Source organism: Alosa alosa, chromosome 20 (assembly GCF_017589495.1).
Source record: "Alosa alosa isolate M-15738 ecotype Scorff River chromosome 20, AALO_Geno_1.1, whole genome shotgun sequence".
In the NCBI taxonomy this organism is placed as follows: Eukaryota; Metazoa; Chordata; class Actinopteri; order Clupeiformes; family Clupeidae; genus Alosa; species Alosa alosa.
The window spans coordinates 29,572,973-29,592,745 of record NC_063208.1 but is presented as its reverse complement, the minus strand read 5'-3'; the positions used below and the strand labels follow the sequence as shown (position 1 = coordinate 29,592,745).

General features: G+C 41.9%; 1 protein-coding gene and 1 long non-coding RNA gene across 4 annotated transcripts in view; one reads left to right on the top strand and one right to left on the bottom strand.

The window, feature by feature from the left end:
- Positions 1 to 3,910: 3,910 nt before the first annotated feature.
- On the bottom strand, positions 3,911 to 4,645 carry LOC125284780. Its single transcript, XR_007191933.1, has 3 exons — positions 4,568 to 4,645; positions 4,269 to 4,323; positions 3,911 to 4,160 (listed from the first exon to the last, which is right to left on the bottom strand). It is a non-coding gene; the product is annotated as an uncharacterized LOC125284780 (long non-coding RNA).
- A 6,655-nt stretch (positions 4,646 to 11,300) lies between these two features.
- Positions 11,301 to 19,773, top strand: part of nt5c1aa (5'-nucleotidase, cytosolic IAa) — a 30,123-nt gene continuing 21,650 nt past the window's right edge. Inside the window, exons 1-3 of one of the 3 annotated variants that reach the window (XM_048230495.1) lie at positions 11,301 to 11,766; positions 14,997 to 15,041; positions 18,894 to 19,061. In XM_048230495.1, the coding sequence (XP_048086452.1) occupies positions 11,620 to 11,766; positions 14,997 to 15,041; positions 18,894 to 19,061 (360 nt within the window). In that variant the 5' untranslated portion in view covers positions 11,301 to 11,619. Of the gene's footprint in view, positions 11,767 to 14,107; positions 14,142 to 14,996; positions 15,042 to 18,893; positions 19,062 to 19,773 lie in introns of those variants that run through there. The other 2 variants (XM_048230496.1, XM_048230497.1) reach the window with 2 other exon arrangements.

The window sequence follows — 19,773 nt, the reverse complement described above, 5'->3', positions numbered from 1 at the left end:
AGTTAGTTTCACTTTGCCTATGAGTTCGCAAAAGCGTTAGTACGTATGGCCCTGAGTGTTCAAGTCAGCAATGCTGTCAGTGTAAAACGTTACGCCCAACAGGAAGTGAGTAAGTGCTTTCAATGTAAAAAAACTTAAACAATAGCACACACATCAGATATGTGCATTTGACACACACACCACAAATTAGTGCATTGTTGGATTACGAACTGACATGAGTTGCGGAACCGTGAGTGCTTGGGCCCGTCATCTTTCGGCTATATTTACAATTAAGTTCATTCATTTGCATCATTTTTGTCTGTGACATGTCCAGTCGTTCAGCGTTTTGCCCATTATATGGGCACAGGATTGTATGTAAACATATCTGTAGCGGTAGACTACATTACCCATAAGTCTATGCATGGATGTATGCATTAAGTTTCGTTTTCACTAGTAAAGGAGTTAACGTGCTATTACTTCGGCGTCCAGTCTCATCATTATACATGGTGTCAGAACATGGCAAAGAACGCAAATCTCCGCGATATACTTGCCTAATTACTTTAGTCGTATGTGGACACGGCAATAGTGTGATTACCTGCAGAGAACAACGGTGAAGTTTGCATGCTCACAAAGGCGGGGAGAGAGCCAGTGAAGCTGCGCTAGCCGGTGAGAGGGAATCTGCACACACGTGTGAAAGGAGTGAAAAATTATCCAACGAAACGTGAAACGACAACAAAAGAAAGACAGTATGGCAGTTTCAGTGCAAATAACACAGCCCGAACCGTTCGACTTTTCAAGTCCGTCCGACTAGCCTAGATGGATCAGAAGATTCGATAGATTCCATGTTGCATCCGGATTAGGGATCGACCGATATGGTTTTTTCAGGGCCGATACCGATATCAATTATTCCCAAAACAGGAGGCCGATAACCGATATGTAAAACCGATATTTCAGTTGTCAAAAAGGGGGGTAGATAGTAGCCTAGGCTATGGCGATATGCTGAAAATTTTCATTCAAAAGAAAAGCTAACTTTTCTTTATCCTTTGTATACACAATTGTATCAACTTGCATCACAAGTGTAAATCCCGTGTATCATGTTAATCCAAGAGCTGAGTGATAGCAATTATTTTAATAGGCATACACAATGGGCTATGTGCTTGTAAGGGACCTGTCACAAAGAGGATGCTTTGCCATCATGTGTGTGGGTGCACGAGAGAGGGAAAGGGAGAGGAAGAGGTGCATGCGTGATGGCAAGTGTTACGGTTGAATAGTTTAACAAAACAGTTTTAAAATAGTTCTTAGGCTATTTAAGCATGCAATTTGTGTCCATATGTAGGCTATAAGCTACACTTCTGTGAGCCTAAAAGGCACGTAATAGCCAGCTCAGGACGCAATTTAGTTCAGGTCGGATTAAATTACGGCTGACCCTGGGTGCCTGTAGTCTTTTCTGACAGTCCGTCAAAAAGCAGCAACTAGACTTTTAGACGTTCGCTATCGCATAATTTAGGACTTGTCTACTATGTAGGCCTAAGGGATTACGTCCGCCGAGGTGTCCCGTTATTAACAATTAATTGACGAGGCGGATGCAAAGAACTCCCGAGGCGCAGCACCCGAGTTTGTAGGCCAACAAGTAAACGGTAGGCTAAATCACTAACGTGCATCAATCGGGAATTCGCTAAATGAAGGAGATGGGTGCTTTAGGCTACTTATTGATCCGGATCAAAGAGACAATAGCTTACAAAGTGGTGTTTTTGTAACTTCACTGTAGATGATTGTGATTCACATTGCAACTTCAGCAATGTAAGGTAGGCCTACCTTCCTTACCTTCGGAAAATAGCTCCGTACAGCTGAAGCCCAGTCTACAATAATTAATGACGCCATTAAAACAGTGAGAAGGGGAAAACAGTTCCATTATACAGGGAAACAGACAAACAAAGAACAAAAGTGTGATGTGACAAGTGAAAAAGAATGCGGCCGATGTGGAAAAGGACGAAAACATGCATGGAAAGATTGCCCAGCCAAAGATGTGGAATGTCGAAAGTGTCATAAGAAAGAACATTTTGCGGTGACCTGTCGCAACCCAGATAGCAAAATTTGACCGGCCCACCTCTGGCCCACTACCTTGCCTCAGGGTTGTGTGAGTGTTGGCCCAGTTCTGGCTGGGCCTCCGGCCCAACAATGGCCCAGTCACTGATAACTGACACAAAGAATTTCCTCTGGCCCAGATGTGGCCCACACACTGTAAAATGACTCTCATTGTTTCTGTTGGCCCAGGTCTGGCCCACACACTGTAAAATGACTCTTATTGGAACTGTTGGCCCAAGTGTGGCCCACACACTGTGAAATGACTCTTATTGTTTCTGTTGGCCCAGGTGTGGCCCACACACTGTGAAATGACTGTCATGCATTCTTTTGGCCCAGGTCTGGCCCACACACTATATAACTGAGTGTTGGCTGAGTGTCGGCTGGGCCTCTGGGCCTGTACTGGCCCACACACTATAAAACTGATCCGACTGAGTGTTGGCTGAGTGTCGGCTGGGCCTCTACTGGCCCGACTCTTATTGGAACTGTTGGCCCAAGTGTGGCCCACACACTGTGAAATGACTCTTATTGTTTCTGTTGGCCCAGGTCTGGCCCACACACTGTAAAATGACTCTTATTGGAACTGTTGGCCCAAGTGTGGCCCACACACTGTAAAATGACTCTTATTGGAACTGTTGGCCCAAGTGTGGCCCACACACTGTGAAATGACTGTCATGCATTCTGTTGGCCCAGGTCTGGCCCACACACTGTAAAATGACTCTCATTGTTTCTGTTGGCCCAGGTCTGGCCCACACACTGTGAAATGACTGTCATGCATTCTGTTGGCCCAGGTGTGGCCCACACACTGTAAAATGACTCTTATTGGAACTGTTGGCCCAAGTGTGGCCCACACACTGTAAAATGACTCTCATTGTTTCTGTTGGCCCAGGTCTGGCCCACACACTGTAAAATGACTCTCATTGTTTCTGTTGGCCCAGGTGTGGCCCACACACTGTGAAATGACTGTCATGCATTCTGTTGGCCCAGGTGTGGCCCACACACTGTAAAATGACTCTCATTGTTTCTGTTGGCCCAGGTGTGGCCCACACACTGTAAAATGACTCTCATTGTTTCTGTTGGCCCAGGTCTGGCCCACACACTGTGAAATGACTCTTATTGGAACTGTTGGCCCAAGTGTGGCCCACACACTGTGAAATGACTCTTATTGTTTCTGTTGGCCCAGGTGTGGCCCACACACTGTAAAATGACTCTTATTGGAACTGTTGGCCCAAGTGTGGCCCACACACTGTGAAATGACTCTTATTGTTTCTGTTGGCCCAGGTCTGGCCCACACACTGTAAAATGACTCTTATTGTTTCTGTTGGCCCAGGTCTGGCCCACACACTGTGAAATGACTGTCATGCATTCTGTTGGCCCAGGTGTGGCCCACACACTGTAAAATGACTCTTATTGGAACTGTTGGCCCAGATGTGGCCTACACACTGTAAAATGACTCTCATTGTTTCTGTTGGGGCCTCTACTGGCCCACACACTATAAAACTGATCTGACTGAGTGTTGGCTGAATGTCGGCTGGGTCCCCGGGCCACATGTGGCCCATTAACACAAATCCAGAACTAGTAATTAAAAGCACAAGCTACTTTTATTAACAAGTTTAACAAACACAACCTTGCAAATAAAACAAACATTTAAAAATTATACAAGCTTTTACATATATACACTTTAGAAATTAAACCAGTTAAAATATACAAGCTACTTTTATCTACAACAATCGGCATCTTTCATATGAAAAAAACACAAACAATTAAACATTTTAAAACTGTATAATGATTCAAAGAAATAAATTATTCTAAATTAACATTAAACATACATAAATATTCTGTCTCTCTCCCTAACTCACTCACTCTAAAAGAGTAATTCCATTGTCAGTAGTTGTGAGTTAAGTGTTGTGCTAGTGCTTTACATTCTGTATTTTTGTACCATGTACCATGACCTACCCAGCTACATACATGCACACACACTCACTCTCAAAGAATTTTTGAATAGCAGCAACCTTTGCCACCTGCCTTCTCTTTCTGTTGCCACTTCATTGTTGCCTCCACCAGTTTCAGCAGCACTACCAGCCGGGGGTGTCTCCAAACTGCATTTAGGTATAAAAGAATATTACAAGATCATTATGAGGTCTAAAGCAAGATTTTAACATGTCATCTGTCAGAGAAGTTCTGTTTGTCCACTCAAATATACTTACAGATAGCCACCTCAGCTCTCTTTGGGGGTTGATCAAAGAGTTCTTTCCATCCATCCTTCAATTTGAGATGCATGGACAGCATGTCATTTCAAAAGAAAATAAAAAAAATCATTAAACTATTTATCCTTTACTGTCTGACAAAATATTACTAAAGCCCAGTCTTGCCACTCTGCAGCTGTCTTGGTAACACCTCCCTGATAGTTATTTTGGGCAAACAAGACATTGTGTGATTGTTAAATGCTAATATATTACCAATGACAATCACCAAGAGCAAGACATATTTGTCAACACATACAGACCTGAAGCACAAAGGCTTGTGGACTTCCTTCACAAGAGCCTTGTGGGTGCTCCAGTTGGTTGGTCGGTCCATGTTTTCAACAGCGCATTCCTGTTTCCTGCCCACTCCTGTTCTTTGCTGACATAATGGATGAGGCAAACCAAAAGCATCTAAAAAATACACATCACAAAACACAGGCCTATAGATGAAAGCTGATTCCTATTATTTGGCTCATCTAAACAAACACATATTACTTATTCTATTAAATCAATGTACAACTTACCAAGAGCTCTTCGGGTCTCCTGTTTTTCCAACACAAGAAATGGTTCACAAATGTATATAGCCTTCTTCATCCAAAGGAGTGCAGGTCTCTGGTCAGTGTGGCCTGGATTCTGAGGTGTACATTTAAGTCACAGTAATGTTAGGTTAATTGAAGTATGTGTTCAAAATGATAACATGATCACAAACAACCCCTCAGTACAAAATACAGAACGACCTTAAAATACAGATTTTGATGAGCTTTACATGACCAGGACAGACCATCTCTCTCCACTCTCTCTCTCTCAAAATACACACACACACACACACACTTGTATTTCTCAGTCCTGCCTGCCTAGTGCCTGAAGTTGGATAGGTGAGATGCCCAGGATATTCTAAGTCATGCAATACTGGTTCATTGTTAAGCTATTTCTAAAATGATTAGATCACAATTTTCTTTGAAAACCACATAATTATGCAAGTATAGCTAACGTTACAGCTGAACATTTTTGACTAACCACCAACACTGACGTTCTAATTAGCCCAACAAAGTCTAAGAAATCATAACGTTAATGTTACAGCTTAGTCACAATTAGGGGGTTATTGAAACACCCATTCTTGTTACACGTTACTTGCTTGTTTAATTTTGTCTGCAATAATAAGCCTACGTTCTAATGATTTACATGCAATAACAGGTAAAGGTAAAGTTGCAGGTTACTTACCATAGGCAGTGCCCAAAACGCGAGAGTTTCGCGCCCGTCCTGGTTTCAAACTGAACAACTAATGGGCAGTCACTTAACAGAATTGGGCCATGCCCAACAGCCATGATACTGATCAAACCACCAGATTGCTTCGAAAACTGGCAGTAACCCCTCAAACCCCAATCGGGCCAAATAAGAAATTCAGTAATCAGCCCAACTACTGCGTGTCAGTGTCGGCCCATTCAAGGGGACAGTGCCTCAGCCGACCTGAAACTCCGCCGACAGTGGCAGAACTCAACCAGAATCGGGCCGACTGTGTTTACTGTGCTTCAGCCGACTCGGACCTCAGCCGACACTACCAGCACTCAGCCAGAATCGGGCCGACTATGCTTGCTATCTGGGAAGTGCACACAGTCACAGAAGTGCTGTCAGACAGTGATTCACAGGACTATGCATTTTTAGGGGAAGTGTCTACACAAACCACCAAGCCATGGATTGAAAAAGTCACTCTAAATGGAGACGCTGTCGATTTCAAGATTGACACAGGTGCGGATGTGACTTCAATACCAGAGAGCGTATTCAATCCAGAGCGAGATGGTAAGCTAGACAAGCCGCTGAAAAGACTACTTGGTCCTGGACAGAATTTGCTGGACGTTAAAGGCTGCTTCCAGAGCAAAATGAGTGCAAAGGGCCGATTCACAAATCAACATGTGTATGTTTTGGCAGGACTGACACAACCACTTTTGGGCCTGCCAGCTATACAGGCCATGGGGCTAGTGCACAGAGTACAGGAGGTGACTCAGACAGATTCTGACTTTAAGGCACTTTACCCATCAGTGTTTCAAGGGCTAGGCAAGCTAAAAGAACCATACCACATAGAGCTGGAACAAGGGGCAATACCCTATGCACTTTCAACACCTCGAAGAGTACCTCTACCTCTCAGAGACAAGGTGCGTGAAGAGCTAGAGAGGATGGAAAGTATGGGTGTCATGTCAAAAGTGACTGAGCCGACAGCCTGGTGTTCTGGGATGGTAGATGTGCCAAAACCAATGAAAGACAAACTGAGAATCTGTGTCGATCTCACACCACTGAATGCAGCGGTGAAGAGAGAGCGTCACATTTTGCCTGCTGTCGACCAAACACTGGCAATGATGTCAGATGCCAAAGTTTTCACGAAATTAGATGCGAGATCAGGATTTTGGCAAATCCCTTTAACGCCAGAATCAAGACCCCTCACAACCTTCATTACTCCATTCGGGAGATATTTTTTCAACAGACTCCCATTCGGAATTGCATCCGCTCCGGAGCATTTCCAAAGAAGGATGTCGCAAATGTTTGAGAGTTTTGAGGCCGTATTATGCCATGCAGATGATGTGTTAGTGTATGGACGAAACAGACATGAACATGATCAAAGACTGCACCGCGTGCTGCAGAAGATGCAGGAAGAGGGACTTACACTTAATGAGAAGTGTGAGTTCACACAGGAGCACATCACGTTTGTCGGGCACAGAGTGTCTTCAAAAGGAATTGAGCCAGATCCAAACAAAGTGAAGGCTATCCTACAGATGCCTGAGCCTATGTGTGGAGGACGTGAGGCGCCTTATGGGCATGGCAAACTACCTGTCAAAGTTTGTACCTCAGATGGCGACCATCACTGTGCCACTAAAAGACCTACTGAGAGAGAAAAATGAGTGGGTCTGGGATGAACCGCAGCAAACTTCTTTTGAAAAGCTGAAAAGTGGACTGAGCTCACCAAAAGCACTTGCTCAGTACTTGAATACAGCAGAGACAAAAGTGGCCGCGGATGCATCACCATACGGAATAGGTGCAGTCCTCACACAGAAGCAAGCTGATAATTCCTGGCAACCTGTCACATACATTTCAAAGGACTGACAGACACAGAAAAGCGCTATGCGCAAATTGAAAAGGAGGCGCTGGCGGTAACGTGGGCGTGTGAAAGACTAACATCTTACCTGCAAGGGCTGCACTTCACACTTCAGACTGATCATAAGCCCTTGGTCCCTCTGTTGAGCACCAGAGGTTTAGATGACCTCCCTCCTAGAGTTTTAAGATTTCGACTGAGACTCCTCAGGTATGATTACGACATTGTTCACGTGCCAGGCAAGAACCTCATCACTGCCGATACATTGTCCAGAGCTCCACTGAGTGACACTCCATTTGCTGACGACCTACAGCTTGAAAAAGAGGTCCAGGTGTTTGTGGATGCTGTTGTGTCTTCACTTCCTGCTACGGACACAAGGCTGGCAGAAATGAAGAAAGTACAACAGACTGATGAGACGTACAAAACGGTGGCACTCTACTGTCAAACAGCATGGCCACAGAGACACAAATTGAGTTCAGGGATTGCACCCTACTGGCAAGTCAGAGCAGAGCTGCATCTCGCTGGAGACCTTCTGATGAAAGGTGAGAGGATAGTCATCCCTCAGACACTCAGAGGGGACATAATGCACAAACTCCATGAAGGTCACCAAGGGATCTCCAAATGCCGTGCCAGAGCTCAAACATCTGTATGGTGGCCAGGTATCTCTGCAAAATTTCGAGAGACAGTAGACAGGTGTGAAATGTGTCAGAGATACAGAACTCAGTACAGCGAGCCCCCATACAGTCCCAAGTCCCTGACAGGCCCTGGCAAAAGGTTGGAATGGACCTGTTTGAGTGCAACAAGACCTACCTGCTCATCATCGACTATATCTTGTGATATATAGAGGTGGCTGAGCTCAGGGTCACATCATCAGAGGCTACTGTTCGTGCTGTGAAGGAGGCTTTTGCACATCATGGATATCCAGAGACTGTTGTATCCGACAACGGGCCACAGTTCTCTTCAGAGACATTCAGAACATTTGCAAAAGAGAGCTGCTTTGCACACGTCACCAGCAGCCCTCGCTACCCACAAGCAAATGGCGAGGCTGAATGTGCAGTGCAGACAGTCAAGCATCTTTGGAGTAAGGACACTGACCACACTAGAGCACTTTTAGCATACAGAGCTACACCATTAGAACATGGGTACTCACCTGTGCAGTTACTTGCGCACATCCCTACCTCAGTCCTCAAGTCAGCTCACACCAAAATGGCCTGACCTAGTGGCTTTTCGCAGGAAGGATGAGGAAGGAAGGCGTAAGCAAGCAACACACTACAATCTTCGCCACCGGTCCAGAACACTTCAAGAGCTCACCTCAGGACAGAAGGTGTGGATCACCACAGAGAAAGCTCCTGGGACTGTTCTAGGGACTGCGAACATGCCAAGATCATACTGTACTTGGTAGCAACTGACAAGGGCATTTTAAGGAGAAACAGAATCCACCTGAGAGCCACTGGGAACTCCTCTGAAGCCACCACCAAGTCAGGCAGAGTTTCCAAGGCTCCTGGGAGACTTGATTTATGAAAAAAAAAAAAGAAATGAATGTAAAGAATGTGGATGTTTTAGTTTACTACACATTAATTGGTAAAGAAAAAGTTCCAGAGAAATGTGTTGTGATAAAAAGGTTAGCATAACAATGTTTAGAATTGGATGAGTTGTTGTCAGGAAAGAGTTGAAAATGATTTGATAAAAGAAAATGTTTGAAATGAGTTTAAGGGTCTGATAAAAGAATACAGACTTGTTCTAAAAATATGTTGCTTAGCTAAAAGGAGGAGGTGTAGCGGTAGACTACATTACCCAGTCTATGCATGGATGTATGCATTAAGTTTCGTTTTCACTAGTAAAGGAGTTAACGTGCTATTACTTAGGGCCCGTCCACACGGAGACGCTTTTTAGGTTAAACGCAGAGGTTTTGCTTCGTCTTGGCCGAGTGTCCAAACGAATCCTGTAAACGCACTGCCCGAAACCGCACTTTTCTGAAACCTGGTCCCAGAGTGGAGAAATCTGAAACTGTAGCCCGTTTGAATTAGTTTAGACAGCGAAACCGCACATCCTGCTTGTATCGATGATGTCATCGCCACACCTCAGCTGCCCTGGACTTGCACTTATAGTATTGCCTAACAATACTAGTTTTCATACATGACATTACCTACGATTACACTCCGTAAGATAAATATCACAACTGATGCTGCGCAGCGCCGATAGCTTATGACTTGGTGGACTGAACACTGTTTTTCCCGGTGTTTTTTTAATGCATTCTAGCTACTGTCAGTGACGCGAGAGAACTTAAGTTATTAGGAAAGTGCGGTGTAAGTTTAGGCTACATTAATTTGTGCATAGTGCCAGTGTCATTCATTTATTTTACATGTCTTACAACATATATACATGCATTCACAGTCGAGTGAAATCAGATATAAGCATACAAAGACGCTTAGAACTCACGTTAAGCCGATGGTAGCACACTGAATGTAAATGCGCGATTTGATACAGGCAAACGTATTGACTGTTACTAACGAAGGTTTTATAGCAATACTATAAATGTGGCGACAGAATAGCCTAGAACTTGGGTAAGCCTTGCGTTTAGTAGCCTAATTGCGGTGATAGCCAAAACTAATGTGAATCACGGACTATCCTACAACCAAAGAAAGTAAAGGTGATTAGTAGGCCTACCTGCGTTAGTCAAATAAAGGACGGGACTGCACCCTTCACAAACCGTAAAATAAAGTTTATTAGTTTTACAGTTGACTACAGTTGACAGTTCACCATCAGTCCACACAAACAATTCTGGTTTCCTTGCACTAGCCATTTTGTCATAGCCTATTCTGTCTGTTTGTAAAGCACAAAACTTTGGTCAATTTCTGTAAAGAAACAGTGCCACCTATAGGCCTGGGGTATGAAGTAACGTGTTGAGTCGTGTTGAGATGGATCCGTTTGGACGCAAATATTCTTGATGCGGTTTCAGGGAAGACGGAGGAAAAAAAGATCGGTTTCGTACGTGTGGACTAGCCCTTAGGCGTCCAGTCTCATCATTATACAATATCGAGGAAGAAAATTATAGCTGTAGAAGGGAACCAAATGAGGTCTTATTTGAAACTCTGAAATTCTAAATTAGAAATCCATTTTCATTAAAGAAAATGTACTGTGAAAGAATTAACTTTCCAGGACAGTCACTCAAAAAGGTCTGTCGCAGGGAAAGTAGGACAGGTGGCAATGCTAATCCATGTTTTTCCTTTTCACAACAGCAGTGAAACTGCCGTTTCAGGACTGCTAGAATGTAAGGGTATTAAAAGCAACTGTTTGACTGCATTCCTGATAATGCAGTTATGTGCACCACAAATATAAGGGTTTTTTGTCCTTCCTGCATATATTTCTACAGCCCTGGCTATGTTAGTATAAAAACATGAATTCTGAAATAAGATATTTCACACTTTAACTCAGAAAACCCAGATGATAGTTAACTGCTTAATGTAGAATGCTGTAACAAGCTGTAACAAGAGCCATTCTTGCACTAAAGAAACACCTCTGTAGCGCTGGTCATCCTTAGGCATTAATGCGCATTAATATTCAAATGTCACTGGACACTGTAACATAACATTGATAGAGGGAGGGCATAAGTGATTCAGAGGCAGGGCTATTATTGGCAGTAGGTTCCTGGGTGACTTTGTGGAAGCCACTTAAAACCAAGCAATAATTCTATGAGTGACAGATGATATCACATCAAAGCTGTGTGCGTGTGCACAGAAATTATGCAGAGAAAGCAGTGGAGAAATGAACCGAAACAGTGAATGACATTGAAGCAGTGAAAGATAGAAAGCAGCGAAGGAGAGCCGTGACAGAGAGGGAGGGATTAGAGGGAAGGGGGAGGGGGAACACATCAACAGCACGTCATCACAGGCAGCAGACTGCAGGAGAGCAGATAGAGAGCAACAGAGGAGAGGATTCAGCACCACAGACACCAGCTCAGAGACAAGCAGAGGTGGACCTGTACAAGCCCTTTGCACACACTCAGAGATCACCTGAGAACAGAGCAACAACACAAGCCTGCCTGAACACTCAGGAGAGTGGGAGGGCGTGTATCAGTGGACCAAGCACACAATTTGTGACGGGACCTTATTGGAGAGCAGAGGATTTCTGTGTCATACTACAGCGACTGTGTGCTTGTGTGTGTATGTGGACGTGTCAGTGTGTGTGACAATACCAGGCAGGAGTTCTGCTGGATGAGCATAGCTGGGCGAGATGAGTTTGGACCCTGTGCAGGTCATGAAAGGCCAGGAGCCCACAGCAATCCCAACCCCCACCACTTCTAATGGCGACAGCAAAGGATCATGGGATAGCAGCAAGGATGTTTATGAGCACAAAGGTTCTACCAAGAAACCAAGATCAGTGAGTGTCTATATATTACCTGTCCTCTATATTATTGCTGTCTGTCTGTCTCACCTGTGTCAGTGCGTGCACCTGCACATGTGGCATTTGAGCTTGTGTGCCATGAAGGAATATGTCATACTGCCCCCCACCATCTGTGTGTGAGCTTATGCCTCTCCTGCTGTGCTGATTTCATATATCCATATATTTGCTGCCTTTCCCTACTGCTCTTTTTCTCTAACTCTAGTTTATGCTATTTTTCTTGTGTTATGCCATTTTTTTGCCCGTCACATTGAGATTCAAGATCCATAAAATGTTAAGAGTAAAGGTGCACAACATAATCTATTAAACATGAGATACAGATGAGAGATGGAAGTTAAAGAAAGAGAGAAATAAAATATTTAATTGAAAAACATCTAATTTTATTTATCCATTAAATATATCTCTGATTTTAAATGTGACAACACGGCAAGGCCATTTTCATGCTGGCATACTCTATTGTAAATACAACATCAATGATTAGGTATCCCCAAAAGACAGCACACTACAATCTGTAATAATATTTACATTGCTTCTTGTTGCAGTCATCCATCAAATACTTTGCCATGTCATAACCCAACTGACTTCAGATTGAAACACAAATGTTTGCTTTGTGTGAACACAGAGCTTCTATAGATTATGATATAGAAAACTCAGTGAAAGAATAACTTCAGAGAGGTTGGAGGAATGGTCTAGGAGGTGTGTAAAACTCAGTACAACAGGCTGCTGGTCGACGCTATGCTATGTATGCTCCTCTCTTTGCCATGTGCCTTGTGTTCTGAACTGACTCCAAATGTTGCTGGCCTTTTCCCGCTCCTAAAATAACCACTCACCATACACACAACACACTCACACACACATTTAGCCCACTCATATTTACACTATCTGACGTCATTCTCGGTTCTCTCCTTTCCCAAGGCCCACAGCTAAAACTATTTTCTTTTCAGTAACTGTTAAGTGTCACTGTACTGTTAAAACTGTATAAAAAATACCAGAAAAATGTTGTATATTTTTGTCGGACAATCCTTTCACTCTTTTAATGGAAAGTTCCTTAAGTGTGAAAATAATCTTTATTTGTAGAAATTTTTAAAGATTTGGTACATCTCCGATATGGGTTCTGCATTACATTGGGATTGAAAGTATAACTTTTTTGTTTACTGGCTCACCTGCACTTTCAATAGCTATGGTGTATAGATGCGTACAGATGATAAAACACACAGCACAACACAAAATGCAGCATTCGGCATATTAATCACAGAGCCCATCTGCAGGGAAGAAGCAGGTCAAATCTGTAATATTTGAGGGTGTTGTAGCGCAAGTGACCGCAGCTTCTGGACCACTTGTGATAATTGTAACAGGCCTACTTTGACAGCATTAAGTATAAATGTGAATTGTCAAGATCTGATCTTGGCAAATAATCAGAATTGAACAATGAAGCTTAATGGATGTAGCGTGTAGAAGAACGGGAGAAGGTGTTGATTGATTGATAGATAGATAGATAGATAGATACTTTATTGATCCCCAAGGGGAAATTGAAGTCATTGTAAGTCATGTGGCAAATGTTTCTAAAAGCGCGCTTAAAGAGTTTTTTTCTTTTTACCTTAAAATAACAATTCCAAAAGCATTTTGATGGCACATACACTCTTAATATGGCGCTTCAGCCACACTCTGAGCGGGGCCGTATTGAGCAAATTGCGGGACCACATCAAACAAATTGCTTGAAGCAGGTATGAACACTGAACCCCTCCCACCACTAGTACTGTAGGCTCGCAGTTGGAGTTGAAGATGACAATAAAGATGACAATAAATGTCTGATAATGAAAAGTTGCCGATTCCTCAGTTGATGTTTGTAAGCCAAGTAATTCAAGTTGTCAGCAGTTTAGCCGGTGGGTTAGTTAATGTTATGCCAAACCACAACAAATGTTTGATCTGAATGTGTTATTTATTTCCATAGCAACAAGTTCTGAAGAATATCGGTTATTAAGTGATGATGCAATAATGGGATAATAAATCTCTTTCCTATTTTTTCTGCTATTCAGAGTAGGCTTTAAGAAAATGGTCTCAGTGTTACTCTTGGTTGGATCATCTGGCTGCATAGCTACAGTATTTACTCAATTTTGTTTTACTCTTACTAAAACGGAGGTGATCGTGACAAGTGTACAAGCTAGCACGCTACTCCCTCCCCCTCCCTCCCATGCAATTGAAACTCTCCTAAACGCGCATCTCGTCGGCGATTGGCTGGAACAGTTTGTTATGTTTTATGGCACAAGTTGGACCAAGTTGTTTTTGTTGCCATTTTTGGAGCCTGTGCTGTCCACAGAGACCAGACCAGACATGGCACAGGCAGCTAGCGGATGGTGAGGTGATGTTTCCTGTATGTAACAAAAAAATGTTTTAGCTTAAAAACCGTGCAACATCGCTTTAAAATAGAAAAAATAGAGCACCTTTAAAATAGAAAAAAGACTCCACTAAAGTGCTATTACAGTTTGCCCTGTTTTTCTCAGTCAATTTTATAAACAGTATAAATAATTCCAACAGCACTCATCTGCTGAAAATTACTAATCATTGTGAATTACATCTGCTTGGATCCTACTGATTGCTGCTAGTTATTATACTGTATTTCATTTCTTTTTTAGTTATTGTGTGTTTAAGTAATCTTCTTGTTCTTAGAGCTGCATGGTGCAATAGGCTTTTCTGTGGTGCGTTTAGTTGCTAATTTTCCAAAATTAAAAACGTGACAATATGAAGCTTTAGTGTTTGTGCATATGTAACTCAAATGTAAGGACTCACATTTGACAGTGATACTACCAAGGTAGTTGCTATCGTGGTTAGCAACTATGCTTTTGGGAAAAGGACCCCTGATTGTGTGTCTGTAGTATATCTGTCCCTGTTATGCTAATAGTAATTTTAATCTTGTTGAACGGAAATGCCCAGAGCTAAAATCACAGTTAAGTGGGGGCAGTGGTAGTATAGTGGTTAAGGAACTGAGCTATCAAGCAGTAGCTAGAAAAGTTGAGGGGTTCAATTCCTGGATGCCACTGAGCAAGGTGCTCTGGGGAAACTAAACCTTGTTTTAATTGACATGTGTAAATCACTTTGGATAAAAGCATCAGCCAAATGAAAAAGTAGGTTAATCAGTGTCACATTTCTTATGTGTAAAAATGTCTTGCTCACATTGTTTTGAATTTGATCAAAATTCTCCATCTGTGAAGGCGCCGGTGAGACGTGCCAGGAAGGTGGAAGGAGGCATTTTCTTTGTAAGTATGACAAATGATTACTAACCCCATCTGTATGTGTCTTCACTGACAACTAGCTAACCTACACTTCTGATGATCAGTGACCAAATGTGGTGCTGTGAAAGATTCAATTGATTCATCTATGAACCGGGGCTCTTGTTACATCATGGTTGAATTAAAGCTGTTAACAAAATTCCATCAGTATCCTAATTTTATCCTCACATCCCCATATTATTCATTCAAACCATGTATGAATACTGAACTTAGGGGCAGCCGTGGCCTACTGGTTAGGGCTTCGGGCGTGTAACCGAAGGGTTGCCAGTTTGATCGCCGACCAGTAGGAAAAAAGTGGGTGGGGGAAGTGGATGAGCACTGCTCTCCCATGCCAACATCCACGGCTGAAGTGCCCTTGAGCAAGGCACCTAACCCCTCACTGTTCCCGAGTGCCGCTGTAGCAGGCTGTAGTGTATTCTTCACCTCACTGTGTGCTCATTGTGTGCTTCACCTCACTGTGTGTTCACTGTATGCTCTGTGTGCTTCACTAAGTCACGGATTGGGATAAATGATTGGGATTGAGACCAAGTTTCTCACACGGGATCAAAAGAGTATCTATACTTATTCTTACTTATACAAACTTATAGCATAGCCATTCTGTGCAGTGTATAGAGAATCTATTTAGTCTTAATTCTCCCATCTACATCCTGATGGACTTCAACATAATGTTGAAGTTCAGTGCTGTCAGCAACCCATGCTTTTAACATCACAACATGAACACTATTATGTACGAAAGGTCAGAGAATAAGTTTAGTGTCACAGTCTCTATGATATCTATGACAGTCTGCTGTCTGTGTCTGCTGTCTGCTTCCTTAAAGGTTGTCATTCCTAAAAGGTTGTCTCTGCAGCAGAATGCTAAACCATGTCCTCTGGCTGCCTGAGATTAACAATATATTCAAATACAAATAATAGATACATATCTGTAGTACATCATTTGTGCCTTTCTGTTCGCTCAGCAGCACTATACCATCTTTTTTAGCTATCCATTCTCTTTGTCAATCCTCTAGCTAACTCTTTCCCCGAAAAAGGCTCCCTATATCCAAGCAACATCCTCCCCTCTGCTTTTCAGAGAGACATTGGTGGCGTGAAGTGCCCCTTGCAGCATGCCACACTCATACCCCCACCAGCCGTTTAAATGTGATCCATGGGAGGAGCTGTGACTTGTCACTTTCCCCTTAGCTCTCATCTTACAGGCACGTTTCTGTGTCACATGTCTGGCAATCCCCAGACCATGTTCTCTCAGCGATGAAGGGGAAGGTTGAGGAGGGGTGTTCTGGGGTGTGGGGAGTAGGTGCGGAGATGGTGTTTGAGAGAATGTGTCACATTGCACGTACTGTACAACACCACCCAGGTGCCTTTAGACAAATGTTTTTCTCAAACATAATTAATAAATTAATTCTTTGTACTGAGTTATGGTTTGTAAATGTTTATGGTTATTGTTGCTTTGAAGCTATGCTTTTCTTTCTATTATTAATGTCATTATCATTGTTATAAATATTAGTTTATTATGATGACTTAAACATATATTAAAACTTAAAACTGCTAATTTCAATGCTAATGTAATGTTTACTTTTGTAAATCGTTTTGGATAAAATCATCTTCTAAGTCAACATAAACATGAACATTTACTATTTCCCATTTCTGTCTCTATTAACTTAGTAATTCTCTAAAATTACAGTTACGATTGATTTTATTTAACTATAATCAACAAAATCAGTCACAAATAATCCTGAAATTCCATTACTGTTTTGTTGAAAGATTGTGATGATAATATAAAATTACCATCCACAATGGCAATGGTGTGAAATCCTTGAATTTGTGTAAATCAGAGAAATCACAAGATCGATTTTGCATTTCAAAGGATGGTATTAACTAGCCTGGTAAAACCAGACTAATTCAATTTGTGAGGAGAGTCTGGCCTCTCATGATTGAGAAATGTTTCCAACTCTAGTGGTATTCCAACTGTAGCTAGGCTACTACAAATGCCATAGCCTACCTGAATATTGTTTATGACCATGTCCATCCCAAAAAAATATTTTTGTTTTTTATATTGTACTTCCAGACTTCGAGCGTTCACTTGACGACAACAAACAGGCAACGTTGCCTATCTTAAGTTTCAACTTTGAAAAGCTTAGTTCACCTGATGCCAGTCTACGGAGCCCAGGAGGTGTCGTTGCAGGATTTTTTTGTGTATTGAGATAATGTGCGCTCATTTTAGTAAATTGTGCACTCATTTTAGTAAATAGTGGTCTCGTTTTACTATTGTGTCCACAATTTTGTATATTGTGTGCTCATTTTAGTAAATTGTGTGCACGTTTTTCTAAATAGTGCGCTCATTTTATAAAATAGTGTGTACGTTTTACTAAATTGTGCGGTCAATTTACAACAATTAAGCCACATAGTCCATTGTTTCATAGCCATATCTGGATAATAGAGAGATTTTGTGTAAAAGCTTCCAGTATGATTTCTTTGGGGGGTGGGTGAATTGTGTGATTACAATAATGCATTAAACATTAACTCGCACCTGCTTTCTATCACCAACAGAGAAGCTACAAAACTTAAAATATGATTGTGGTTATCAGGGACTGAAAACAGAATGATTTACACCCATTATTCTCTGTTGACTTGCTCATGGAGTTTTTATCACACATAAATCACACAGATATCACGTGAAAGAGCAGAACCTGAGCTTTCCCATGATATTAGCGGCATGGTGTTGTGATAAACGGTTCATTCATCTCCACATCCATTACTTTCGGTGGTACTGTATATCTCACAAACACCTTGGTCAAAACATAGCAAACCATGTATCAAAATAAACAGCAATTCTTTCCGGATCCCAACCCGACTCTCTCTCCCACTCACTTCCTGTCATTCTCCACTATCCTGTCACATTAAAAAGGCATAAAAGCCCCCAAAAATATAAAAAAAGATTCTACATGTTATGAAACTTTGGGTTGAAATTCTAATATATTTTAATAGCAGCCCAAAATAATGAACTTGCTTTCCAAATTAAAGAATCAAAAGTTGGTCATGACATGCACAGATCAACTGTGCTTTTGAATAGATATTTCTACCAGCATGCTTCAGGTGGTATGGATGCAGCACAAATTAGTTTTCCCTAATATAAAGGCTGACCTAAGATATATGCAAGCATGATCACATCATACTTTCCCAGATATTGTGTGCCACCCCAAGATTTGCAATGGCGTCCCCTGGCAAAATGTTCTGCTGGTGCCACTAATCCCTGGTGGTTATTCATAATTTCCCCCATACTTTGCTTTCCCTGTAAGAATGTAAAAAACTTCAATAATGCAGTGCCTTGCCTTTAAATGTGTAGTGGAAAGTCCTGCGTGTGTAATATTTACCTCTGGAGACAAGACAACCATGGTGAAATGTGAAGTAAATGCATTGGATTACTGTGCTGCTGAATTGGAAGAACTAGTATTCTTAGTAGGCTTGAAAGAGGATCGAAAGTGTTTAGGAGAGATATATGAAAATCAGGGATAGTTCTGGATGGAAAGGCTGTCGATATTGCCTATATTGTCATATAATTTAAATACACTTCTGGTCTACAGTTTCAGTAAGTTTCCAGACTCTGATCCCGTCATGTCTGGTGATGTGAAGATGCTGCATTTTTTACTTCTTTGGAAATGTAATAGCCTACAGTATAATTGAGGCTGAGGTGTGATAATATACAACATTATTGGCAAATGAGTGTTTTATCATTTTAATTCATACATAAGGATGTATTATATTGTTTTCAGTCATGTTAAACTATGTCCATCTTTATTCTATGTTCAATTCCTTACGCCTCAGCCCAAACCAGAGAATGCAGTGACTATTGCAGTGTCATCACGGGTGCTCTTCCGCACAGAGAAAGAGCAAAAGGTGTTTGACCAGATGGGAGTGGAAGAGTATCTGCGATATCAAATGGAGCATGAGAATGAGCCTTTTGCCCCGGGGCCTGCATTCCCATTTGTCAAGGTCAACCACACATAAACACACACACATGTACATACACACATACACGCACACACGCACACACACACACACACACACACACACACACACACACACACACACACACACACACACAATTATCTATTAAGCCTAGGGTTCGGATTAGGATCTCAAATATATATAAATTATACATTGACTATTATACATGAAATGTGTGATACATGCAATAAAGTCTGATATACTAATATAAAACCTATAGATCAGACAAAGAGTACAGCTAGCATCAGAACAATAGGCTACTGTATAAATAGTCTGCAATCCTGTTAGCTCAACTTCTAACGGTGATGATGAACATTGCTCTCTGCAAAAATCCTGTCAAATTGTAATGTAAGTGCCAGCCACAAACAAAACTTGGTGGTTGTTATGTCATAGAATTCTACTCAAAACAGTAGAATACTAATCTAAAAAAACCTGAACTAGAGTCACTATGTTGCTAAAACCTAGGGATGGACATGTGTTTGTGTCTTGCACAATTGCTCACTATGCTTTTTGCAATCCAAGCAATAATTTCAGCAATACAGTGTTGCACAATACCATAAGAAATCTCGAAATGTCAGAATTCGGTATCGTAACTCATTTAGAATCCATCATTTACGGCAGTTTCATATGTCTAATTTTCAACGTTAGCATGGAATGAGTAGCCTAAACATTAGCTTCTTTCATGCAGCTTGGCAGT